Source organism: Nilaparvata lugens, chromosome 3, assembly GCF_014356525.2.
Source record: "Nilaparvata lugens isolate BPH chromosome 3, ASM1435652v1, whole genome shotgun sequence".
Lineage (NCBI taxonomy): Eukaryota > Metazoa > Arthropoda > Insecta > Hemiptera > Delphacidae > Nilaparvata > Nilaparvata lugens.
In genome coordinates this window covers 74,967,072-74,994,450 of record NC_052506.1, presented here as the reverse complement: position 1 = coordinate 74,994,450, position 27,379 = coordinate 74,967,072, and the positions used below count along the sequence as shown (strand labels likewise).

The window sequence follows — 27,379 nt, the reverse complement described above, 5'->3', positions numbered from 1 at the left end:
ATGGAATTGTATTCAAAATCTGAACTCTCGATCTTATTTTATGATTTTTAATTCTTTTCCAGCCTGAGAAGGAGCAACCAGATAATGTTGCCGATGTGAAAACAGAAGTAAAAATGGAGACCACAGCTGAACCGGAACTTGTAGCCGTACAAGAACCTCCAACATCTGTACAGGAACCTATAACAGCCGTACATGAATCTATAACAGCCGTACAACAACCTATAACAGCCGTACAACAACCTATAACAGCCGTAGAAGAACTTATAACTGCCGTACAAGAACCTACAACAGCTGTAGAAGAACCTACAACAACCGTAGAAGAACCTACAACAACTGTACAAGAAGCTATAACAGCCTTACAAGAAACTCCAGTAACACCTTGTTCGGCTGAAATATGTGTGGCCGAGATCCACACCGCTCCAGCGTGTGATGGGAAGGTGGATCTGTCAAGTGGTGACATCAGAAATGAAGGACCAGCTTTGGAGCCGGATATGTCGGCTGCTAACGACGTCGTTATGGATGACATCATGGCTAATGTAGACGTTGTCGAAGAAGTGATCATGTCAGAGTCAGAAGTTGACAAATCAGCAAATGACAGCGTTGCTATACCGCTCGCTCCAGAAATGCCATAGAATAGTTTGTTCGAAACCAATAGTATTTGTGAGTAATATTTTTGAATAATTTATTATTTGAAAGATTCATGTAGAAAGGAGAGCATGGTGAAATGAATGAACGAATAAAATACAAGAAAACTTTCTATTTTAATTAGTTTATTAAAATGATATACAGTATTTAATTTGTTTATCGGAGTTACCAATTCTCAATAACCTAATTTTGTGCTCAAATATCCCCATCTCATTTTCATTTTTGTTAACAGCTTTTCTGTCCTTGATACTACTCATCATTGCCCAAGTGAATACAGCAGTTTCCATCTGCTTAAGGATTGATGAAGTTGTCTCTGTATAGTATTTAGTGACGCTTTCTAGTTGACTTCTTGATTAGTTTGAAGTTTTGCAATAATTTTGTATAGCTATTTGATTTTCATTCTTTGAAACAATTTTTGGAATATAGGCCTATAACGAAGAAATTCTTTCTTGTAATATTGATGAGTTGAATGCGTTTACTTTTGAATTTACGACTTGAGCTGATAACTCTTATTCCTATTTTTCATTCAAATCTCAATTTGAAAATCTAGTAACATCTATTATTCTTGTTTATATAATAGAAATAGAACATTTTGTATTTACTGGATGGTTCATTGATATAATTTGAATAAATTATCTTTATTTCCAAGGACATATTTGAGTTTACTTATTGCTAAATCATGAAATAATTCAACAAATTTTAACGTCAATAAACAACTTATTTGGAGTTTTTGCGTGGATTAAGATAAGATCACTCCGAGTATATCAATTTATGGTTAATGATGCTATATAATACTCATGCAACTTGTATCCTCTCAGTATTATCTGAGTATTTTGAAAATCATAAAATGAGTTTCACTATACTATTACAATCCAGTACTTGGAAGGGCCTACCAAAAGCTCTATTCTATTTGGAAGGGGGGTCGAATTTCTCCAATAAATTTTTGATTGATTTATTATATCTAGTAGTATTTATTACAAGTCTCAACAACAAAAATTATCCTTACTTACATATATATACAATAACAACCATACACTTTCAAATATTTTCTGTGTAGCTCATTTTTCATGTTCCGCCTGGACCTATCTAACTGAAAAATGCATACATTGAAAACGTTTTTCAACAATTAGTTTCTCTTTATCAAATATTACAACAGTGGCTACAAAAAGTGAAATTCACTTCGTTCACATCGTTCGTCTTTCTGAATTTATCAATTCATGAGAATAACATGCTAAAAATGGTATTCTGATACCATTCTTCATAGCTCAAGACATGACATTTACGCAGTATGAAACCTCATCTACATCTTAGAATATTATATCATAAGTAGGAATTCTTGATATGAATTATATATTTCATGTTTGTATCTGAGGAGCAAGATAGAATCAATTATTCTGTTTCTTCGTATCAGCCCTTGAATTTTACCTTCAAGCGTTGACTGATGAATAAATATTCTTCCAAAACTGCATTCTTTCAGGAACTAGAAACGTACCGGTCATTTTCAGTAGCTCTCCAATTTCTAGGTACCTTGGATGATCTTTCTCAGTATTTTCCCAGTATTCATTCGCATGAAATCCATTGGGATCACTGAAATGATAATCAGAGCATCAATTGCTATTACAATTATTAAATTTTATGACCAATAGTAACAATCATTAAGCAGTTACTGCTTTGTTAACCACCTCACAGGACGTATTAGGCGAACATGACAAATTAATCATGAAGTTTTGCATGTCATAGATTCCTGAATATTCGCAGAGAGCGAAGTTTTAAGGTGTCGCCTTACTGTCTTATATTCATATCAACTCTCTTCTATAAAGATACCAACTCAAAATAATTCATCCAGAACAATATAATCGTATCAAATTCGGCCAATTTTCTCTCAAATTCATATAACATCAAAAACAATATTGATACAAATAAAAATGTTAAAATAAAACTATCTAATCTGTGATATTGAATAATTAAAAAAGATGTAACCTGAAAAGTGAAGGAAAAATCTGTAGCGGACAATCATATATTGAACACATACTTTCTATAATAGAAAAAGATGGAATCTGGAAACTAGATGCTTCCAATAATAAAATTAAACCCAATTATTGTTATGAAAGTACCTGACAATTGATGTCAGAGTCATTATTTTAGAATACCTAAGTTTTCTGTGACAGACTACAGACGAGTGTTTATTATAGAAATTATGGAGATTCTTATTTGTTTGATTTATCAGGCTCTTAGCAGTGAAATTTGGTCATTTCATCCTTCATTTTCTCTGTAAATTACACTAAGATTGCTGTATATTACCGTATACGAATATGCAATTTTCTCTCAAATTCGTATAACATGGAAAACAATATTGATTGTTATTTTCTAATTGACTTAGGCCAAATTACCAATAGGTACTTCATTTTAATTCGAACATTAGAAACTAAACTGTATACAAACATTCTTAGTTTTTGAAAGTTGGATAATCAGTTTCACTGAAATTATAAGATTGATCTACTTACTTCGTTTTTGCAAAATCGGTCCACATCTTTGTAATGTGATTTATAGTCTTGACTTCTGTACTGTTATGTTTCAGAGTACTCTTTCTGTTTCCTTGGTGGAATAGGTATCCAATCTCATCCATGTGATATGGTCCTGTGAATCAGTAAAATTTAGTTAGTTTATCAATCTAATATAATCAGTAAAACCATGGCCACCTCTAATACCTTATTAGAGGTGGCTATGGTAAAACTCATTAGGAATAAAGAAACATAGTGAAGGGAAATCTTCGTTATTATTCAATAAAAAAACATAGCAACATATACAGATAACTGATACAAACCATCAATCCCTATTCATTTATTCACATCTCATCTCTCATCTTCAAGGCAAATGCTCACAGGAACTGACGGTCGTATGCAGACACACGGGGGAAAAGCCCCTCCCCAGGTATTCAAATATTGCCTTGCACACATACGTCCATATGTCTGCATATGAGTACTCACGTCTGCATGCAGACATTTGATTTTTTCTCATTGTGTCAGCATAAATGTCTGTATGTTGGCCTTTAGTAATTGACGATTCAGTTTTTAATGTCCAGTGAAACTTTTTACATATAATTTAATTCATAAGCTTACAGTCTTTTCAAGAATAATAATCTTCTATTTTTTGAGAAAAATTCTCTAGTTAAACTTTCGTAAGTCATTTAGATTTCGCAATATTATTCTACTTGGATGATACATTTATGTTTATATTTGTTGGGTAATAATACACTCACTCTATAAACAGTATAAAGGAAAGTTAAATATATGAAAAATCAGATAACAATGAAAATCTATACGAATCATAGGTTGTATGAAATGGTTATTCGAAAAATAAATGTCTTGATTGTCGAGTGTTGAGTTCCTACTAATAAGAAACGGAAGTCAGGTTGTTCCTATCAGTTTTAATAATAATTTTAATTAGAATTTTTGAACGAGCGTTAGCAAATTCTCACTTTTGACTTACTGAAGGCCAAAGTCGTTTTCTGTCTGTATGTTCGACAAGAACTTTAGAGAGACTTACTAGATCAGCTTCAAATTTTGAACACGAATTCTTCGAACCTTTTTACAGGTCAATTTCTTTGGACAAAATTGGTCACTCTTTCATCCTTTTTCAGGATATAAAAATAACATTGAAAGTGCTTAAGAAAAAAATTTGAATCGGATCTCAGAGATCATTACAATAGTTCATGAGTGAGTTCTTCTACCCAAAAGGTCTCTAGTGATATAAACTATGAGCCTCGTATTATTATTATTTCTTGTTACCTGAGGGTAGTTGTGCGTCGAGCTCCTGTGTCATGTGATGGTTCATGTAATTGTATTTTCCCTCAAATGTGAAAGCATAAACGTAGATTGGCTCCTTTGACTTAGCAAGCTGGTAATCCAGTGTTTGTTGTATTCCATTTACAATTTCCAAATCTCCGCATACCTAAAACATACTTGCTTGGCAAAATTTTTCTGTCATGAGATTAAAATAGCTGTATGTTGCAGTATCATTTTATTCTCATTAATTAGTAATGTTTATTTATTTCATGTTCTGGTCATCCTTCCCCTAAAAAAGCAAACTACCTTTAGTCACCAATGATTCTCTAAAATTGAGCTTTTGAGCGGTATTAGTAGTTTGATTTTCTCTTGAACATCTCTATTGCTATCAACTACACTTTGACACTGCCTATTCTTGTTGATATTCCGCATATACCTTAATATTACTTTAAAAAATATGCATGAAAATTTCATATACAAATAATTTACTGTATTTAAACCAAATAAAATGTAACTTTTGAAGGGGTTCCTTCTGTGCTCAAAAGGGATTTTCCAGTAATGGTCGGTATTTTTGTTCATAGTCACTACAGTATTATTCTAATCAATACTCGATTTCATCAAAATTGACGCTATTTTACAACGTTGGAGAAAAGTAAAGTAGATGTTCTTACATAATTACTGTTTTAATATTCTGACAGATTTTTTTTGCATGAACTGTTCTTATCAGGACATTATGTCGATCAATTTAGAGAAGCTCTTGGTTAAAAAAGTAATAATATTATCTTAAATTTATTTTATTACAGTAAAGTGATAGTGATACTCACATCCATGTAGCTCTTGACACTATGCAATCCAACTGATTCATTTTTGAAATAAAACATCTTTACTTTTTGCTCCAAACTATCCAGTTCATCAATGTCAGTCACTTGTCTGATGTCATATGGCAAAAACTCTTTGAACTCGTCGATTTTTCTCTTGGTATCTAGAAAATTGAAAAAATCATTCAAAAACTCCACTAATAAATTCAATTTTTAAGAAAACTTTACTGATAAAAAGATATTCCAATCGTAAAAGAAATTGAGGTACGTACCAAGACCCAAACTACCCTCGTTGCTAACGATTCCAATTATCATTGGCACTTGAGTGAAATTTCCTGATTCTATAAGCTGCTTTGGATTCTCCAGTAGGAAATATCCGTCAGTATCATTTTCCAATCCAACCTCAACGCATGGAGCGAATGGAGTACTGAAGCATCTATTCATGTCCTGTAACAAATTCAATAGAATATTGGTTTGATGTGTAGATAAATTCTGCTATTGAGCATGGTTTTTTAGAACACAATAACCGTTATCAAGAGCCATTTCTAAGTGTTAATTATAAAGAGATGAAACTGCTAGTGTTTTGATAAAATAAAAAGGGTACTTGATAACTTTTATTATGTTACAATAATTTTCAGTAGCCCTAAAAAGAAAAGTGAATATCGTTTTTTTAGTTACAGTATAATAATGATTGGTGAAGTTTATCTTGTTATTGAAGTCTATCATCATCGAATAAAGCAGTATAGATTCTTTATTATCATCAGTTTAGATTCTTTTTAAGCAGTATGTATTATTTTATTTTCACCTTCTGAAGAGGAGCAGTATAGAACTTAAAGGATTTTAATAATACGGAATTAGGTATCACCGCGTATATAGAGTTGTGTTGATGGAAGGTCTCAAGGAATAATTATTTCAAATGTAAATTGCTCCAATATCAGTCACCAATAATTAATATCACTAATTATTCAGTGATGACTGCACGGACAGGGCTTACATGCTGGGACACCTCCTCGGCATCAATGCCACCAAGCCAGAGGCACTGCTTCACTTCATGAGAATTATATCACTAATTATTTAATTAGTGATATAAGTGATGCACTGTAACTCACTCTCCATCTCTAGTACCATCATCATCAACTAGCCTATACTAGACTTATTAGAATACTTATGTTAAATTTCATTAGTGATAAAGTGTTGCAATGTAGGCCCTAACTCACTCTTCATCTCTTGCACCATCATCATTATCATCCAGCTCATACTAGACTTAAAATACTCATGTTAAATAAGTTGTCTGGAATAAATTGAAATTGAAATTCAATATATTAAGAGTTCATTTTCAAGAAAATACATTCTCTATTAATTGTTACCTCATTCATGTGCAAATGTTTCTGCATGTCAATGATGTCTGACACGGGCAAGCTTCTCATGAAGTGAAGCAGTGCCTCTGGCTTGGTGGCGTTGATGCCGAGAAGGTGTCCCAGCATGTAAGCCCTGTCCGTGCAGTCGTCCTGAAACGCCCACTCACTCAGAGCAGATCCACTCTGCATTATCACATTCTTGAATAAACCTTGAATAAAACACCATAGGAAACATAGTTTTATAGATCAAATATTATTTTAATATTCATTGAATTAATAATTTAAACCATTTAGTAGAAACCAACAAACGGATAGGCCATTACAATGAAGTTTACTCTGGTACCGTACCTATACAATCCCTGCCTTGGAAATGAAAAATTGAGCTATTAGTACTCACACACTATTCTAGAAACATTCATTCATTTCATGTGTGAAAAACGGCCCGATCTCAGTTGAGCAAGGATGGTGCGGGTTCTTCTGGGCAGGCTTTTCTCGTCAGCATTTATTTGGGGCGGATACCCCCCAAACACAAGATTAAGCCTCAGTCTGCTAATGCTCTCGTCGACCGTCTTTTTGTGTATGGACTTGATCCCCGCCTCCTTGTACCTTGTACTATCGATGGATGGTCTTGGTTCCAGCCACTCAATTTCGCTGATCAGATCATTTACTGATCTTCTTATATGTCTTATTATTGTGTGAAGAGTCATATTAATTGATGAATCGACATGGCCTATAACTTTTCACCATCCAAAATTTGTAGGCTAATACTAAGCTTCAATAATTTTTCAAATGTGTAATAATTACAAATCTGAAAAATTGAATACTTTATTTTCTTGGATAAGTAGTATAAACGTAGCTGGAAATTTCAATACTGTGGTATTGACAATTTATTGTATTTTCGATTGTAGCTGGAAATTTCAATACTACGAAAATGATAACTATAGTGAGGTCCACGTTATAATGGCAGTGGAGAAAGATAGGAAAAGAACGTTGTCAATTCTCTATCTTGTCAATGCATTCTATAGACGGTAGCTGATACAGGTTAATTGATGTAATATAAACTGTTCATTCTCGTTTAAAATAATCAATCATATTTTATTAAGCAAGAAATTATATTTTTTAATAATTTCATAATGAATTTTCTACATTGTTAAAAGACTATCTGGCAACAGAGCAAAACTAGAAAGAGATAGCGCTATCCGCTTTGTTGAATGATAGACAAAAATAGCAATACCATTGCTAATCAAACACTGCCATTATAACGTGAACCTTTCTATAGGTCAATAAGTGCACCATTGTATTTTCAATTGACAACTGTTTTTTTTTCAATTCCGCAGTTGTCATTTCTGTAGTATTCAAATTTCCAGCTAAGTTGATAAAACTTATCTAAGAAAACAAATTCTTATTAAAATTTATTGCTTACCTTTAGTCATTGGTGACAATGTATGGTAATGTACAGATGCAGCTCCGGCATCATTTCCAAACAGTGTTATGTTGTTTGGGTCTCCTCCAAAGTTAGCTATATTGCTTTTAATCCATTTCAAAGCTACTACCTGATCCTTGAGTCCTGCATTTCCTGGCACCTCTTCATTCCCCACACTCAAAAATCCTGCAACAACATTACTTATTGGTACCTACTTGAAATGATAAAACTAGAGATTATTTGAAAATCCTAGGATTTGGTATATTTCCAGCTGATTATTGTAATTTAAGTCTTTGACTTTATTTTTTGTGTGGTTGAAGAGGCAAGGCATGATAAAATTAATGCCAGGCAAATTATTAAGCGAACTCATGATTAAGATAACTGGGTCCGGTCCAGATTTGACTTCTTGCGTACCTACATAAATTTATTATTTAGAACCTACTGTATTGTTTTTCATTTCTGGATGATGTATATAAGAGATCACCACTGATATGCGCTTTACAGTAGGTATTTTGTGATAATTTGTTTGCTCTTCCCAATCAAGAATTTTATTTGCTGTAAAACTTTACAAAAAAGCAATAAGCATCGTCAAACGATGAAACAATTTATAATACAATAATTATAATACAACCTCTGTTGTAATAAGTTACATAGTTGAAACAGTTTACATTTAAATATAATAAAATTTACAAGTTCATTATACTTATAGTCTAGGTGAAATATGTTATTGAGTTATTGTGTATCAGTACCAAACCAAGATTGCAATAATTTCTCATCAACCCATATCAGATACCTCGCATTGCAAAAACTATTCCGTTGAGTAGAAAGCTTTTGATTTCAGCCAGTTACCTAAGACTCTACTGAATTTTTTGATGGTAACATTTTCACACTGCTTGGAAATTTATTGTAGAGAATCTGCTGATACCTATGACTTTTAATGGATTTGTGCAGTCTAAACCTAGGTCTCACAATGTTGTCCTTTTGTCTTTGTAAGAGTGAGTTTCAGAGATTCCATGATATAAAATGATTTTGTTCTTAACAAAAACTAAATTATGAAAAATGTACAGACATGGGAGAGTCATTATTTTCTTTTCCGAGAAAATATTCCTACAAGTTTCATTATAACTCAGATCAACTATTATTCTCATTGCCCCTTTTTCTGCAAAATGAAGACATTTTTACCTGAAGGTGATTTTCCCCATAGTTTAATACCGTAAATGAGATTTGCATGGAACAGACCATGATAGATCATTACAATGACATTTAAACTCACAAAAGCCTTCAATTATCTCAAGAGAAAAGTAATACGAGCAAGCTCTTTACAAACACTTTTAACATGATGATTCAAAGTGAGTTTACTATCCATGAATATTCCCAGTAGTTTAAAAGGCTGAAATAAATCATCGTCCACATTCAGGTTACATTGATAAGTGAAAAAATTAATTGCTCTGTTTTATTTCCATTAATAGTCAGCATATTAGCAACAAACCACAATTTTGATTCCTGAAAGACCCTATCAAATTTATTTTCAACACTTTTCAAGTCAACATCAGCGTGAACCAAGGTTGTGTCGTCTGCAATCAAAGAAACGTTTCTTCGTTTGAAGAAACTGGTACCAGTACATTATTTACTCAAGAATCGAATTAGTTTTCAGGGTGATGAATATAATCACAGTAGAAATTAACTACTGTAATTAAAAATGAATAAAGTCTGAATGAACAGAGATTGATGAAATTGCATGTCGTATCTCATTGGATTCTAGATCTATATGGTTCGCATGAATATCACCATATAGAGAAAAGAAAGCTATTTATCTTTAGCTACCTTTCCTCTTCGATATTACCTAGAGCTCCCAGTCTGTAGTTGACGGTGACCAGAACAACGTCATGTTGCATTAAATAATCTGCTCCATAGAGAATTTCAGAACTGCTGCCTTGTATAAATCCTCCACCATGGAACCACACCATTACAGGGTGTTGGATGATATCGTCATCTGGAAACTAAGGCATTTGCTACATTACCACTCTACAAAATATCTTGAAAGCAAAGGTATCCTTTCGGAAGCTTCTCTGATTTGATACTGAAATACAAATAGTCGATCAAAAATGATAGTGGATGAAGATAGATAAGAATGAGGATGAATATTTTTCTGAGGCTACAAGCTACAAAACATTTCTATCCAGAGTTTCAAAGTGCGTTTTATCCATCCGCAAATGTGAAACTAGAAAACCTTCCCTGATTAGACATTTTTTGAGATTTCAATATAAGATGAATTTTCAATTATTTTCATAAAAGTCAATTTTCCAGATAATCTACAATCAATCTGGCAACTAATTTTACTAAGCAACTCAGTAAATGAAGTTATTATTGAAAAGTAATACCTGTCTATATTATCTAAATCTTCACTGATGGGTAGTGGAAGTATAAAAACCTGAGTATTGTAGATATTGAGGAAGAGACAGTCTTCCGATCCTGAATTTTCTTGAGGACAAGCATCCCCTTCTCTTGTACAATCATGAACGCCAAACCAATGACCAATCGGTTGTGGATCCTGAAAGTTGTAAATTATCGGTATATATCAACCATACTAATAATAAGAAACTAATAAATGTAGCAATAATAACTAATTCTAATAATATTCACACTTATAATATGATTAATACTAATGATATTAACTTATAGCCTGATAAGAAAAAAATCAAACCTTATGAACAAAGTTTTTAAATCTTATAATTTTGTTGATTCATGAGCGAAATACAGATTTTCTCACACACACACTGGACTTGTACAACAGTGTTGAATTTGTAATACATTTATACTTATAGGTAGTGTGTAGAACTTGCGAATTCGTATGAAACAGGCTCCAGAATTGAAATTTACCTTGAAACGTAATGGGCCAACAGGTGGCTTGGCATACGGAATTCCTTGGAAAGAATAGTACTTTCCTCCAGTAAGTGCCGATCTCCTCTCTCGCCCCTTCACGAATCCCTCCACTACTTTCACCACACATTCTCCTAGTTTACAAGGCTGTAACATTCAAAATATCAATTATTTTCATAATCTAGAACAGCTAATGAAATAAAAATGAGAAAAAAATCTATAATAAATGAAACAATCAATGTCTAATTAATATCTATAATGTCAATTAATACTATAATAAATAATTTTTTTATAGTAATGTAAGACATGTAATAAAAATGAGAGAAATTTCAATAGAAATAAATAAAAAAATCAATGTCTCATTAAAATCTGGTAAGTGTGATCAAAAAATAATAATATTGACGCTTTATCATGCAACATCGAATTGAATTGAATTTATTTATTTCCATAAAATAATACAACGTATTATAGAATATAATACATACACAGGGTATAGTAACTACAAAAAATTCAAAGAATTACCCCCATTAATTTGATAAAACCATTATTACTATTGCTAAATACTATTATTATAATAAATTATAGATCTATTAATATTATAAGGAAATGTATTATATGGTGAATGTGCAGCATACCAATACCCTGATCATGAAATAGTAATTGTCCACATAGACTAAAAAAGTCTGTTTGTGGGTCAATGAGTCCAGCACTTGGCCAATCCAAAATTAATTTTATTGCTCTAATCGAACTAGATTGTTGTAACCATACTTCAAATGTCTTATTTCTATACATGTTATGGATTATTTAGTTTTCCCACTGAATTACTGAATTTAACAGAGGCTATTGATGTTCAATAATGATTATGATATTATTGTAGTAATGAGGATACAGAAATTTTGTATTGCAATGCGTGCTTCTTAAGAGTGTAAAGTTTATTTTTCCATGAGAATTTTATGTCACAAAATTCCAAATGGAGTTGATTTTCTAAATTCATTATCTCATTTATCTTGATTGAAGGAGGATTTTTCTCAGTTTTATTGGCATATTATCATGTGAATCGTGTGTTTTTACTCAAATCATGATAGGAAAAGTCTATCCTTTTAGAATCGATCAATATGTTTTTTTGGTATGCAATAGGCCTATTTGTATCGATAGTCATAATCAAGGCCAAATAACCGATCCCTGGATATTTTCTGTAACTATTGAGTTCAAATCTAGTATATACTTATAGTTCAATTTGAATCTGTACCGATTTTATTATTGTGATATTCAAGTATATTTCACACTAGAAGAATAATGTTGAAATCCAAGGTGGTTGCAAACAATATACATTGTTTGAACTATGTTATATAAGTTGAGCAAAGTTCTGTGAATAGTAATCTTTGTTTTATTAAATTTTCTGCGCGACGGAAATGATTCCTCATGAATGATAATGATCTAGTAAACACGTTTTATTACTGTACGCATATCTTTTGTTATTCACCTATATACACGATGGCATTGCATGTGAAATAATGAGAGAATAATTGTGTGAAAATCCATTCATTGTCGAAGTCAAGTGACCAGAGGAGAGTACCTACTAGAGTTCTTTTAAATTAGTTTACCTTCAATTTTGATCATTGGCAGTTGGCAGTTACACATTCTCTCCTTGTCTAGTTGTCTTGAACCTACTTTTTTCAATGCCCAAGTTCAGAGTTACTAAAACTCTAAACAAATCATGAAAACGGCCTTTCTTTCGGAGAGCTTAAAAAGATTTATTTCCGCGTAGAAAGTTTATCAACGTGATCTCCATGACCTTGAATGGGCAACAATATAGGCTACACCTGATATAAAACGAGGCAGATCTTCAGTTAAAAATCTCAGAGGATACCGCAAACTACTTTTACACATTTTTGGTTTCTTACCAAGAACTAGTATTTTTTTAAGTTGCGTGATTATGAAAATTATTTATCAAGTAATTTAAATTTAACTCTCCTCTTATTCTTTCTGATACCGGTATTACTGTTCTCACTTCCTCGCCTTTCGTATATCCTCCTTTTTTCACTTTTTTCTGATCATTTCCAGTTCTTTTTTTAAGATTGTGTCACCCTTAAATACCAACATATATATGAAACGTAAATAAGAAACATATTTTGATTTTTTCGCCTTTCTCTCCTTCTACTAAAATTACTCTTCCTCCTCTTGGACGAGGCTCTTTCTCTTTTTCTAGCTTTATGCTATTGGTTCATACTTTAATTTAGATGTCTGTTGAATTTTATTACAGAGCTATCGTATTCAAAATAAACTCGTATTAGATAGATCCTCCACACAATCATATTTCCCATGATTGAAAAAAATATGACGCTTGTCTAGAGAGGAGGCCTAAGGCTCATATTAGTCGCACACTTGAGTTATTCGTAAGACAATAGGCTGGATCACTAGTGGTACACTATAGTAAGATACCATTCATCGGCGGCAGGATAAGGGATCTGCAAAATCCTTACTCCTCCGGCCTCCCACTCCTCTATTTCCTAACCCCGCGGAAAATCTGACTCCTCTTCTCCGAAAAATCTTCTTCTGACGCTCCTGACTTGTGGATAACAGCAGCAATGCCATTCAATATCCTGCTATGATTCTCAGTCCCATATCATCAGTTCAATATCTGGTAACCCTTGTGCATTAAAAACAAAAACTGTCATAAAAACGAATGCCCCTCGACCTTTCGTACTCTAGGTAGTGTTTTACTGCTATCCCAGCCTGATGGTGTCCTAATCTAATATAAAAGCATTCAAGTGATTTTTCTTGGAGAGAAGACAAAACTTATAAAATTTTAATGTTGGGAGAGACACGTTTCCCATGTTCCCTATGGTGCTGATGACGACCATAATTTCAGAATTTTATATTTAAGTTAAAATAATTAGACTATAGACGCGTATAGTAATTTATTTCTTGGTTCTACATATCGCCATTCGTTATTTCGTCCAAAAATGCATCTACGAAGATATCTGTGCACTAACAATTCAATTATTTCTCAAATAGAAGATGCACTTTTATAATCAACAAAAGCGATGACGTCTTTATAAGGAAAAGTAATTTTCAATAATAGTACCTTTGATCATGATTTGTGCAGGTTCAAATAGATTGCGATTGGGATCCGTAAGTTTTCTCAGAGTTGAACAGCATAAATTATCAAGTTGAAGGATGAATTATTTTTGTTTTGAGTTATGATAGTAGAAGAAATGACAGATACGAATAAATTACGATAATTTTCCAGGTGCTAACCGTAAATAGTAGGGTAACTTGAGATTTGACCTCACAAGGTTGCACATAATAAAATTGCCGAGTGTTCTATGGGAATGTCTTCTATCTTCAGACAGTCTATTGTTAGTTACGCAATAATGTTAAACTTGTTTGTCACAGCAAAATTGATCAATTATTATCCTAATGAAAACACAAAAAATATTGTCCAATACTCTTCCACTAGATTTTTTTATATCTTTTCTACTCAAAACCATTTAAATCCACATAAATTGAGGAATTAACGTATTTTCTCTCGTTTATTGCACTAGATTCGATATTATACTTTGGAAAAACCTGAGATTTGTTTCTGTCATGCTACGGTGCATTTTCATAATATAAGTGTACAGTAGGCTTCTTCTAATTTGTACCGTTAAGGCTCTCACGGCCGAAGCGTTTTATTTTTCGAATTTCGGCAAATCTCACGTGTAACGCATTTCAATTTCCACTGGTGTATTGGATGGTTAGAGTCAATACCGTACGTTGAGAGATTTTTGAGAGCAGGGGTCAATTTAACCTCTCACCAATTGCAAAATTTGCGGCATGAATTACAATTTCTGAATAAATCACATTCTGAACTAATACCTTTAGGCTATTACTTTGTCTCCACCTTCCTGAAGCTGCACATGGAAGGAAAATGGGTTTTCCAGCGAATTGGTGGAGAAGGGGCAGTTGGTAAGGTGGTGAAGAGGTTGGCCGGAGGTTGAGTTGACATCTTCACAAAATATATGTTGCTGTATCGACAGCTCTCATTGTACAGAGTGGGGCAGAGCCGATTGACGAGTAATGAACCGTTCAACTTAGAAAAAATTCTCTAATGATTGTTTCGATTGATAGGTAATATATATTTCCAGTCTCTCTATTTCTGATAAGGCTGAAAACCCGCTCTATGATTCAAGTTTGATCTTGTGCGGTAAATTGAAGAGCTCGATTACAAACGGGCCCAAGTCCATTTTTGTGGAAATCGAGATATCAGCTGATTATTGAACCTTAAACATAGACCTTCATTCCTAGCATACTAACTACTCCAAACTATCCTTAGTCACTACAAAATAAATATCACAATATCACGTTTTTTTTCCAAAGTGTATCTAATTCCATTGCTGTTCCTTTCCATTCCAACCTTAGTCCTTTGCGCATGCGCAGAGCATCTTTTTCTGTCGGTCTGTCTACAGATTGAAGCCTAACTACCATTTTTACTTCGAGATCAGCGCGTTTTCAAGGGACGAGAACAGTGAAAGTCAAGAATACACACACTGGGGATTACCAAGAACATCAAGTGATTGGGAAAATTTATTCAAAAAAAATAGCAAAATATATTCAACTCAGCAAATACAGCACTTGAATAAACTTATCATATTAGTGACATGAAGAAGGTCCGAGTCCAAGTTTCTTTCCAAAATGTCACCAAGTCTATGGACTTGGTGACATTTTGAAAAAAAAAGCAAGGAAATTAACCTATTACACAGAAATTACTTCATAATATGCAAAATTATTGTATGGAATCCAAAATACACACTTTATACATTGGATTATAAAAATTTTCCAACATTTAAGTAATGACTATCAAAAAATCGATTTCCTGAGAAAAACACTTTTGTGACTTGGGCCCGTTTGGAATAGAGCTCTTTTAATGTGTAAGTGTAAAGTGCATCAATAAAAGTTCATGTAGGTTATAGGTAGGTACCTACATTTTTATGTTGCATTCGCTTTTCCATTTAACCTACCAGTATAATGATTGTTGAAACTTTAATTAGGTATGATTATTATAACCATACGTTATTGGAGCTGATGAACCACAGTTCTAGTTTGAAAAAAGTAGGAATGCGGGGTTTCAAATAATTAGTTGAACCTTTGGTTAGTACGGTATACATTCTGTAGTTGAGAAGATGTAGGCTTGGAAAATCGGATGAAAGAATAAAGTTTATACTGTCTATATAGGCCTACTAACGCGTCGTAAAAATAAAGTATTATAAACCAGTTGGAGCAGTGCAGCATCTGCCTATAATATCGAATTTATTATAATCTTGCCGCTCACTTTTTAAAAGCGGCAAACATTCGGAAACTGTGGAAGAAGCACCTGTTTATCGATGAAGCCTATGACATAGCAGCCACCTTGGAAGGTATCATCCTTTTCATTGCAGTATATGATGTAACTCTCCTTGATCACGATGAGATTTCAAAGTAGCACAAGGCGCGTATCGGTCTTTTTATGCTTAATAAATCCGTAGTTGATTTCGACTGTCCATTTAGTCATTTTTGAATAATGATATTGAATATTATAGTAAAAAAGAAACCCTTTGTAAATTCATATATTCTGTTCTCAATATCTCCACTCCGTTATAATAAATGTCTAGACTCGTTATACAGTTTTAATCTTTTAGATAGAATTTTTCACTAAAAGTCTTGAATTTTAAAAGTGAAAATACACTTATATTGGTAGTGACGATCGTGCATTTTCACTTCATAAGTATTTCAAAATTCAAGTTTAATTTTAATAGTGAAAAGGTATGGATATGCAACAGACTAAAATTCTATTAGTCCTATTAGGGTTGATAGAAAATAACGCAAATAACGGAAAATATCTGCTCTACATTGTTTTTTCCATTTAGCAGAGTTGCACAATACAAGGTCAGAATGGTTTGGAGCTCATAAAATAGTTGGGCTCTCAAAACCTCAATACTGTAGAGTAGGATGAAGCGTAAGCATTTAATTTTTAATTATTATATCCTTGTCGTTGAAGCAAATTTTAGTGAAAAGCCTAATATCCAAAATAATAACTCAGACATCACTTCAAGTAGTCTAGTACGGTAGCCCACTTATACCTCTTATAGGCCAACGCATATGTCATGTAGCAGTAAAAAATTGAAAGTATATAATTAAACATACCTTGTCCTCTTGTTATATGCTTTTAATTGAATTATTTAAAGCCTCATCTACGTAAATTTTCGAGTGTGTGTAGTTCAGTAAATGAAAAATGTAATGAATCTGATGGATCTGTTAATCTCCCCTATAACTTCTTCAGATATGTTTTATAAAAGGTAAATAAATCCTTTTGTTTATTTTTTTAGACTGAGAGCTTATTCACAATCAGTAAATTACCAACTCCTGAGGTTTACGGTAATATAAATGATAGAAATCATGATAACTTGGCCAAAAATTTGTTTTAAAGACATGTATTAAATACCTAATGATAATTATTACTCAAACTTCTGTCTTATATAATTTGTCAGCATTAATACTTTATTTGAATAAAATATTGAATTAAAATAAATTCGATGATATAATAGGCTAAAATTTCATTTCATTTTCTTAATAAATAATCAGATTAAGTAGGTATTGGGTAACAAATATTTGAATAACTTTTAGACTTTTGAAAATAAGATTTTGCATACGTTTTATTTATTAATGTTTTAGGCCTAATGTTTTTTTTCAATTGAAATTTTCTCTACAATAAGTATTGAATTTGAATTTCAGATTTTCCAGATAAATTTCATATTGGAAAAACGATCAAAACCAATCCTGAAGTGTTTAAATAGCAATGCTTCCATTAAACATTACCGTCCGCAGTATGATTGACAGCTTTTCATTTCCATCAAAACAAAGAATACCAGTATTATACCATATAAATATGTGATGGAGGGAGAAAACAAACTGACCTGATGATGGTGATGAGTGAGATAGACGACCGCAAACGAGATGGCGGCAATCACCAACAGGGAGGGAATGATGCACTTGATGGCCCGTGCCATTTTTAAAACTTTGTCTTCAAGATAAAAATGAAACTAACACATGATAAAACAATAAACCATGAAAGCAGATGTAGCCGTGCAGGCAGTTTGATAACAACTATGCTAGGTGCGAGTTATGTAAAGATGAGTCTGAAAATTGTGCTATCTCGACAGTGCAGGAATATATGGCCGTGGAAAATGATGTCAGCTTAAAACGTCTGCTGACCCTGACGCGCGGAAGGAGATACGACAATCGTGGCTCGTTTCAAGGAAGATAGCCGGCGAAATTTACAACTTCTTCAAACAAAACCTATTAATAGGCGCACGCTGCTGAAGACAAGTTCTGCTTATCGGCTCTGGCTCCCACCTCTTCTAGCATTGCCTTAATCTGGCATTGTTTTCGTTTCAAATTGCCGGTTGCTATGTAGGCCTACTCAACACAAAATGTGATCCCGCTCTCAAACGACTTGGGGAAGCTTCCGACAGTTGTTCCACTACAACCATGTATTAGTCACTTTTCTCTGTAGGGCTACTAAAATAAAAAAGGGTACTTGATAATTTTTATTGTGGTACATATAATTGTGTATTTAGCAAAACTAACAACTGATTTTACTTTTTCAATACTTCTGACTCAAATAATATAAAATGCATTACATTGTGGTATGCTAGTAGAGAAAAGACGCTTTATTGGTGGGTGATATAGATAGATATGCATAATTTAGGGTGACTCAACAGCCTCCGACCTCCTCTCAAAGGAGCAATATACTAAAATATAGGTATATCGTCTGTAAAAATCTATTCTTAATCAATTGGTGGTAACAACACCGCGGTGACATCACGTCTGGACACATATATTATACATGGCAGAAATAATAACATAATCTGGGTTTGAGAAAAAATCAAATTCCGAATTAATTATATCCATTTCTGGAATACAATGAAAGAGATAGAAGATAGAAGTTAGCCTCTTAGTTTGATGATGGTCTTACATCAGTGAATGTTCTACTGAATTTTCAATCACTGATTCTTCTAAATTAACACTGAATTAATTCATCATATTATTAAATTTCTACATCCATTACGCCATATTACAAAGTAATAAATCTACTAAGATTCCCAAACCAACAAATTAGGCTACCTTAAAAAGCTCTCAGGTATCCTTTCAGTTTGGTTGGAAAAAATAGTTAAAAATCTACGGCTTAAATCTTGAAATTTAATGACATATCATTGCTGTAATTTGTAATACTGATTATTTTCCATGATTCTTTTCACAATGAGACGGGCCTGGACACATCTACCGAAAATGAACGGGCCTGATGTAGGTTATTCCTGATGACTAAGGCTACATATAATAATTATTAAATTAGAATCATGAATACTAACTCTTGAATTAAATAGAACCCTATTATTGCCTAATTTAATTGTAAATGAGTTTTACTAATGATAACTGGAGAAAATGAGTTTTAATTGTGTAGGTACAAATTAAAAAGGAATTTGAAAATTGTATTATAATTTTGATTTAGAAGATCAATGTCCTAAATCTTGGGCAAACTAACAGTTTTCATTCGGTTTCGATATAAATTGATATTGGTACCTTCCACATACAAAAATAAGGACTAATTTTTTATAATATTGGGTTGATATTTTTGATGACCCCGTGGAAGAGGGGGATGAATCATGCTGGATGAAATGCCACAGTTCATTTTTGCCATTAATGTTTTTACTGAGATAAAATGGAAATGAAAAATTTTCATTCGACGGAGTTAGAACTTTTAAGTTCTCTCTACCACCTAACCCCAGAGAATGCCATTGTAAAAAAATAAAAATGTTGACAGTAAAAATTCAGGACAAGAAAAATTGGAATGAAAAAAAATTACATCAATCCCTCGCTCACCAAGTAGAATAGACTTCTATTTAAAAATGCTCGTTTGTTGGAAATACATTACTCATAATGTAAAGGCTAAAAAACTATGTCTGGCTAAAAAATTGGAAAATATTGGTTAGAAAAGACAGTGATGATCAAGTGCATGTGATAAATAGTCAGGCAGATTAGAAAAAATTGAACAAAAATCATAAACTGTCTTTAACGATCAGGGTTTTCAATTAAGGTACCGTAGTTATTAATTAGTGAATAAATCTGTTGTACTGTGGTTTTTTATTTCTTTAACAGTTTACTAGCTTTTGTTTACTTCCATGTTCGAATAAGAGTGAATAATTAATTTTTCATTTGGATTCCGATGATAATATTTCTGAAATGGACAAAAGACTTTTTGTTTACGTTAGGTGTAATATTGTATTCTTCCTCGTATGCCCTATCTGCAGCTAGTACTGGTGATGGGATATCATAATATTTAATGAGCTTTACATATTATAAAAACAGGTAATAGCATAATAGCTTACACACAATTACCTCAATCTAAAGTAACCATGTTTTAATTTCTGATACCAAAAGATACCTTTTGAATAATAGTCTATGAATACAGTATTGATGGGCTTACCTCCCATCCTTTTTTATTTATTTATTTGTTATTCAAATTTTTCTTTATTCATTGTTTTCGTTGAGCTTGTGTGTGTATGTGTGTGAGTGTAACATTAAAAACTTATTTTCACTGACCTCTTACTTGCATACAAATTAAGAATACAGTAATAAGCAAGTAGTAGTATTTTTGTTTTGACAGGAACTCACTGTATAGAACTTTATATCTTCATTTCATTGAGTTGTGTTTCTTTGTCGAAATAAAAAATGATTTGATTCGATTTGATGTGCTGCTCTAGGGTCTCAAGGCAGTCGGTTACAAGGACTGGGCACATCTATAGCGAGGCCGACTTATTATTCCTGCTGATTGATTCTATTTTGTTGGGCATCCTTCTTCATAAGTATGGTCTACTAATAATATTATATTTTTATAACATTAATAGAGTGTAAATCTTGTACTATTAAATATCCATTCAACTTTTCTTGATTTATCAGTAATAAATAACAACATTTCTTATGATTTGAAGTGTAAAAATTTATTTCACCTATCGCGTGCTAAGCAAACCCCAATTTTACTCATCTCACTTCAATATCTTTCCTGTTTTCTTGATCTACCGTATTCTACATTTACTATATATTATTATACAGTTACGGTACTATATACAGTAACTGCAATTTATTCTAGAATATTTTTCATGACTAGGAATTGTACCTATTCGATTAGATAGTACTGATTGGTACTGCACCTCAACCCTGACCCGACTTTTACCACCACACTGCAGACTGTATTGAATCTATTACAAAATTTTATCAACTCATTATTGATCATTTTTCTTCTGTATAAGAGGTTTCTCGATTACATTAGACAGTAAAAAGAGAATTATCTCAAGCACAGAAATGCTAAAATGGTAAAAATAATCCAGCTTGAATAGTTTTGGAACTCCAAAGGTATAATTTTATAGTGATTTGTTTAGCATACCGTACCGTATACCACATCCCAAAAACAGAAATTTTACTTGAGATATAGTTTAACCGATTCTTTTAGAAATACTAAGAGATACTTTTCTAGCTCTTCATTTATTAATTTTGATTAGAAAATCCTAACCAGCAATGTAGACCAACTACTAATGTAAGACCTGTAAGACAGTGATAAGTACTGTAATCATTTCCAAAATATTTTATTTTATAATATTGAGATGTTAGAATGATAATGAGTTAATGATAGATGAGTAGAGAGCGTTTTATTATTGGAACCTACCTACCTATTATTATTATTTTACGGTCGAAGATCCTTGACACTTTGACTGATTTTATTGATGGAATGGAGCTTTTTTCGATTTTGAAAAAAGTTCTAGAGCAACATGAGGGGTAAATTAGAGGTTCAAAAGTTGCAAAAATAGAGGGGGCTTGGTGCTCGCTTCGTGCTCGGCAAGGGTCGTTGCTCCCTGTACCACCGGTGAGTGCCTACTTTTAATTTTCTTTTTTGTGTGTGCCAATGGAATATTTTGTTATTTAATGTGTGCGGTCCACTCTGAGTACACACATAAGTTTCAGACGCGCTGAATTTTTTGCCGAATATGCATGGGTGATCGAGGTAGGCGGTAAATGTTTCGTGATTCGACGAGAAATCGTGAGCACGAGCCCATAAGCCTATTTACTTACCTTGCATTATAGAATTGGAAATATTAATTATGTTACACTTCTCTCATCTAAGATTTAAATGATTAGTTTTCTATTCTGAGTTTATGAGTGCCATATAACTCTCAAGAAAATAGACATCTAAACTGTTGTAGTAGGTACCGGTACACCGGTAGTGAATATTAATTTATGATGTATTATTAAGTAAATGCTTGGAGAACAATAAATCATTTACATATCCAGAGAATGATAAAATTTCCAATTATCATTATATATAATATATAAAATCTTAACAAATAAATTGGAATAAACATCTAATCAATAAGATAAGGATAATTTTAAAATAATTATTATTTAAATTTAAAAATACCGCGGAATCACAGCCATCTCGTTTTCATTTCCGTTCCTGAGTCGGCTTGCTTACGCTTCAGCTGTCCTTTCCGTTCCGCTACTTTACTGACTAACAGCTCAACAGCTGGAGGCTAAAAAGATAGATTCCTAAATCCTAACCTTGGTTTGTGTTATTTACCTTTGATAATTGAAGTAAATGTATTAAGTAAAATTGTGTCTGAAGTGATTTCTCATGAAATTTTGATTTGTTAATTTGATGATGTTTGTTTTTAGTGACGATTTTATACGGGATCTTGTGTTAAATATCAGAAAATGACTCTAGAATACTTGTGTTAATCAGCTGATACATTCGTAGGCTAGGCCTAGCCTAGTCTCAAAAATATGTCTTTATTTGAGAAAAAGTGCAAAATTTTATATATTTGATAAATGATAGTTTGTTTAAGAACATGGATGATTAATTTTGAAATACTATCTGATCTTTTTTAACGCAAATTCGTCATAATATAGATAACCTTACCGAAACAATGGACTCAGCCTAGATAATAACCTAATTAGAATTGCATCCTTCATCCATACCATTTTGGTGAATTCATCGTGTCTAATAAATGAAATGGCTGTGATAAGTTGTGTAGATTTATCTGTAGGTGTTACAATTCCTAGAAATTGAGTTTTCAAATTGTAAAAATCGTAAACTTATACTTGGGCGTATTGTAATCAGTTTTAAACATGCCTGCTGTTCCAAGACCGGGAAGTGTCAAAGACCCAGAAATTGCCGAACTATTTGATGCGGAAGACCCCGAAAAAATATTTGAAGATCTCCGAGAAATTGGCCATGGAAGCTTTGGTGCTGTCTATTATGCAAGATGCCTTATCTCAAAGGAAATTGTTGCGATCAAAAAAATGTCTTATGCTGGTAAGCAAAGCTCAGAGAAATGGCTGGATATCTTGAAAGAAATACGATTTCTTCGTCAGTTGAATCATCCTAATACAATTCAATATAAGGGATGTTATCTTAGAGACAATACAGCATGGCTTGTTATGGAATATTGTTTAGGTTCCGCTTCCGATATCATTGAAGTACATAAATGGCCTCTAAAAGAAGAAGAAATTTCTGCCATATGTGAAGGTGTCCTAAAAGGATTGCATTATTTACACTCTCTTGGTAGAATACACCGTGATATTAAAGCCGGAAATATACTTTTGACTGAAAATGGTACTGTTAAATTGGCTGACTTTGGATCTGCCAGTATAAAATGTCCAGCAAATAGTTTTGTGGGAACTCCATATTGGATGGCTCCAGAAGTGATCTTAGCTATGGATGAAGGTCAGTACGATGGAAAAGTTGATGTGTGGTCCCTTGGTATTACATGCATTGAACTAGCTGAAAAGAAACCTCCATATTTTAATATGAATGCAATGAGTGCTCTTTACCATATTGCTCAGAATGACTCACCCGTTCTACAGTCACCTGAATGGTCCGACGTATTCAGACATTTTGTTTCATCATGCTTACAAAAGAACCCTATCGAACGACCCTCTTCAGGAAAACTTCTCACACATCAGTTAGTGACGAGGTCCCGATCTCAACATGTTCTGATAGATCTTATTCAACGAACAAAAGACGCCGTTAGAGAGCTTGATAGTTTGAATTATCGTAAAATGAAAATTCTGATGACAGATGCAGAGAGTGAGAGCACTGTGGGAGATGTGGATGAAACAGTGGAAGAGGGGGTGGCAGGGGGAGACAGGGACAGCAGCAAGAGCAACAGCATCACATCGGAGCACTCGATCCACTCGGTGGGGGTGAGCGCCAGCTCTCAGGGCAGCTCCACCAACAGCCTGCTGCCTCCCACCCCTGAGTCCAGTCACGACATCTCGCCCATGCACCACCGCGGCCGCTCGCCCCGCGACCTCACCATGCTCACCGAGCATGGCGCCAACAACTTCTCCACCATCAAAACCACAACCATTGTCACCAAACAGCAGAAAGAGCATATGCAGGAGGAAATGCACGAACAAATGACCGGCTACAAGAGAATGCGGCGTGAACACCAGGCGGCTCTCATCAAACTCGAAGAAAGGTGCAAAATCGAGATGGAAAATCACAAGCAACAGCTTGACAAAGAGTATGAAACCCTACTCATCCAGTTTAGCAAAGAGTTGGAAAAACTACAAATAGCTCAACAACAGGAGCTGGAGAAGAAATATAAGAAAAATGCTACATCAGAAAAGAAATTTGTCAAAGATATAACCGTTAGACAAGAGCAGGATAGGAAAACATTCGATGTACAGATGAAGAAACAGTATAAAGCAAATAAAGAGAGGTGGAAGAGAGAGTTGAGTATGGATGATACAAAGCCAAAAAAGCAGAGAGATGCCTATTTACAAAGTCAGCAGGAGAACCAAAAACAGATGGAACTACAAGAAGAACAGCGACTAATGAGAAGCCAAAAAGAATATTTGGACCTTGAAGTAAGAAAATTTAGACGAAAAAAATTACTTAGTTTTCATAGTCTGGAACAAGAAATTCTTAGAGAAGAATTGAATAGACGACAGAACCAACTTGAGCAGGCTCATGCTATGCTTCTGAGGCATCATGAGAAAACAATGGAGCTTGAGTACCGCCAACAGAAGTCGGTACATCTGCTGCGTGAAGAGCAAATACAAAGACAACACTCAACTGAGCTACAAAACCAGCAGGAATATACAAATCGCTCTCAGCGAGACCTTCGTAAAAAGCATGCTCTGGAAATAAAGCAGCAACCAAAGTGTCTTAAGCAGAAAGAGTCGCTCATCCGAAAACAGTTTCGTGAAACTTGTAAAATCCAGACAAGGCAGTACAAAGCCTTGAAGGGGCAGATACTAGCCTCGACACCAAAGGACGATCAGAAAGCAGTCATCAAGAAGCTGAAAGAAGACCGCCGAAGAAAGCTGGCATTACTGGGAGAACAGTACGAGCAGAGCATAGCCGAAATCATGCAAAACCAGTCGATTCGTCTGGATGAGTCGCAGGAGTTGGAGTGTCACCATCTGAAGGATCGTCTGCACTATGAGTTGGAGATACTGATGGCCTACCAGAGCAAGAACAAGATCCAGGCGGAGGCGCAGCGCAACAGAGAGCGCAAAGAGCTGGAGGACAGGGTGTCGGTGAGGAAGGCGCTGCTCGAACAGAAGATGGAGACGGAGACACAGCAGTTTCTGCAGGAGCGGTCCGACCGTATCCGCATGCTGCACGAGCGTCAGGACAAGGAGTTGCAGCACTTTGACGAGGAGTCGGCGAGGCTCGGCTACTCGGCACTCGCTATCGCTGAGGCGTCGCGCGAGAACTACCCCGACGACGACAGTCTCTCCGGCAGCATGCTCAGTCTCACAGATAAATTAACTGATTAATTGGAAACAATTGTTTGAATTGATATATTATTGAATTAGTCATTTTGTGCTGTATTAATTTTCAAAATCATGCGGGTTGAAGCTCAACTGAAGTTTAAAGCATCATACTACCACCACTTGATATTTAATTAAATTCATTTATTTGTCATAGTTGGCAACAATACAACATACTACTTATTAATATGCTACACTACTTCTATACTACACTGCTAAGTAGGCCTTCTCAAAATCAAGTACTAAATTGTACACAATATGGTTCGCTGAATACACTATTCTAAAAGGATATTCAAATATATTTAGGTTCAGGTGGCACTAGATTAATCAGCCTCCAAACAGACTCTGATAACTACTGTATATAGGCATCTCGCTAGCAATCATTCCTTCACCTTAGTTCTGAATGTCTCAAGTGATTAGATAAGTTTAGATTACCTATATTAGAGTAGGCCTAACTGAGAATTCCTTATATTTTTTGTAGATTTTTTCCAATAAACCAATATAAAATTTAGGATTCAGCTCATAAAAATATGTGGTATTTTGTTCAGTTCTAATTTCATTTGTGGGTGCTGGTGAATGTCAGCTCCTGTTACCCATTCATTTTTTAATTTTTAGGAATAAACAGCCATTTGATAGACGTAAAGAGTTAGGACTGTGAGTATTCTGTCTTGAGGATAATTACCTACAAGTGAAATGAGGAGGCTTTCTAAACTTGAGCGTCAGTTTATTGAGCCTAAGATTATTCTTAGAATGAAAAATAGATAATGCACCACAGCATTATTGTCCTCCCCACAGCAGAATGCCTTAGGAGAGCAATGGCTCATTATACCCATGGTAAGCTGTTGTCACAGCTTAGATTAAGAAACTTATATAAATATCAAATGAGGTTGAACGATCAATTGGATCTAATTTTTCTCATTTAAATTTCTTGGCACTTCTTAATCTGAAAACTTTTCGCAAATTTTCGATTATTTCTACGGAAAATTGAGAGTAAATAAGATAATATTTCTTGTATCATTCCTCATTCATGTTCATGAGCTCAAACGGCAACGACAAAGGGTTTGTAAAGCAAAATTCAATTTATTTTCTCTGATGTTCCCAAGATATTATTATCGTTTAAACGATCAGTTTGACACTCCACTATTTAGTATGATACTGAGTAAAAATACTAGATATTCTCAAACCACAGATTTATTGAAATCGAGATACCGGTTTTGGTTGTTATACCATTATCAATCAAAGAGTTTACCTCTGGAGTTTATCAGAGATTGATAATTGTCTAACAATTGTAACTGGTATCTCGATTTTAAATAGATCTGTGATTTGACAATATCTAGTCTTTTTATTGAGTATGGATAACTACCACAATATAATCTCCTTCACTACTGCTCAAAAAATATTTAGTATAATAATTATTAAGCGTTATGTTTGTGATTATTTATTGTTGGTTTGTTTTGTATTGCAGTGTCCAATTGATGATTAGATGTACTATTATGAAGAGCCAATGGAGCAAGACGAGCCTGCGTGGAATTCCTGTACAAGTCGTGGAGCTTGGATCGTAGATATTGATTTTTATTACATGGTATTTTTATCCTCTGTTTTGGTTGTTATTAT

General features: G+C 33.8%; 3 protein-coding genes across 11 annotated transcripts in view; 2 read left to right on the top strand and 1 right to left on the bottom strand.

Moving 5' to 3' along the window:
• The window catches only part of LOC111048866 (KAT8 regulatory NSL complex subunit 2), a 78,770-nt gene extending 57,860 nt beyond the window's left edge, over positions 1 to 20,910 (top strand). For 8 of the 9 annotated variants that reach the window (XM_039424560.1, XM_039424554.1, XM_039424556.1 and 5 more), the window contains one exon: positions 63 to 1,298. In XM_039424560.1, the coding sequence (XP_039280494.1) occupies positions 63 to 632 (570 nt within the window). In that variant the 3' untranslated portion in view covers positions 633 to 1,298. Of the gene's footprint in view, positions 1 to 62; positions 1,299 to 20,691 lie in introns of those variants that run through there. The other variant, XM_039424562.1, reaches the window with a different exon arrangement.
• LOC111048881 (esterase FE4) lies at positions 759 to 18,196 on the bottom strand. The gene is made up of 11 exons (XM_022334864.2): positions 17,845 to 18,196; positions 10,910 to 11,056; positions 10,461 to 10,580; positions 9,873 to 10,029; positions 8,030 to 8,215; positions 6,616 to 6,815; positions 5,521 to 5,695; positions 5,255 to 5,412; positions 4,434 to 4,596; positions 3,150 to 3,282; positions 759 to 2,232 (listed from the first exon to the last, which is right to left on the bottom strand). Exons 1-11 carry the CDS (start codon positions 17,935 to 17,937, stop codon positions 2,073 to 2,075), a joined length of 1,692 nt encoding a protein of 563 aa, XP_022190556.2. The 5' UTR covers positions 17,938 to 18,196; the 3' UTR covers positions 759 to 2,072.
• Positions 20,911 to 22,499: 1,589 nt separating the features above from the next.
• Positions 22,500 to 25,771, top strand: LOC111048880 (serine/threonine-protein kinase Tao). Its single transcript, XM_039422893.1, has one exon. The coding sequence runs from the start codon at positions 23,108 to 23,110 to the stop codon at positions 25,769 to 25,771; it is 2,664 nt and encodes an 887-aa protein (XP_039278827.1). The 5' UTR covers positions 22,500 to 23,107.
• The last annotated feature ends 1,608 nt before the right edge of the window (positions 25,772 to 27,379 follow it).

Excerpts from the sequence above, each read along its gene's own strand:
- LOC111048881 (XM_022334864.2), bottom strand. The coding sequence starts at position 17,937 with ATGGCACGGGCCATCAAGTGCATCATTCCCTCCCTGTTGGTGATTGCC. Across the intron at positions 11,057-17,844 it reads TCACTCATCACCATCATCAG|CCTTGTAAACTAGGAGAATG; the intron begins GTCAGTTTGTTT and ends TGAATGTTACAG. Across the intron at positions 10,581-10,909 it reads TTGGCCCATTACGTTTCAAG|GATCCACAACCGATTGGTCA; the intron begins GTAAATTTCAAT and ends TACAACTTTCAG.
- LOC111048880 (XM_039422893.1), top strand. The coding sequence starts at position 23,108 with ATGCCTGCTGTTCCAAGACCGGGAAGTGTCAAAGACCCAGAAATTGCC.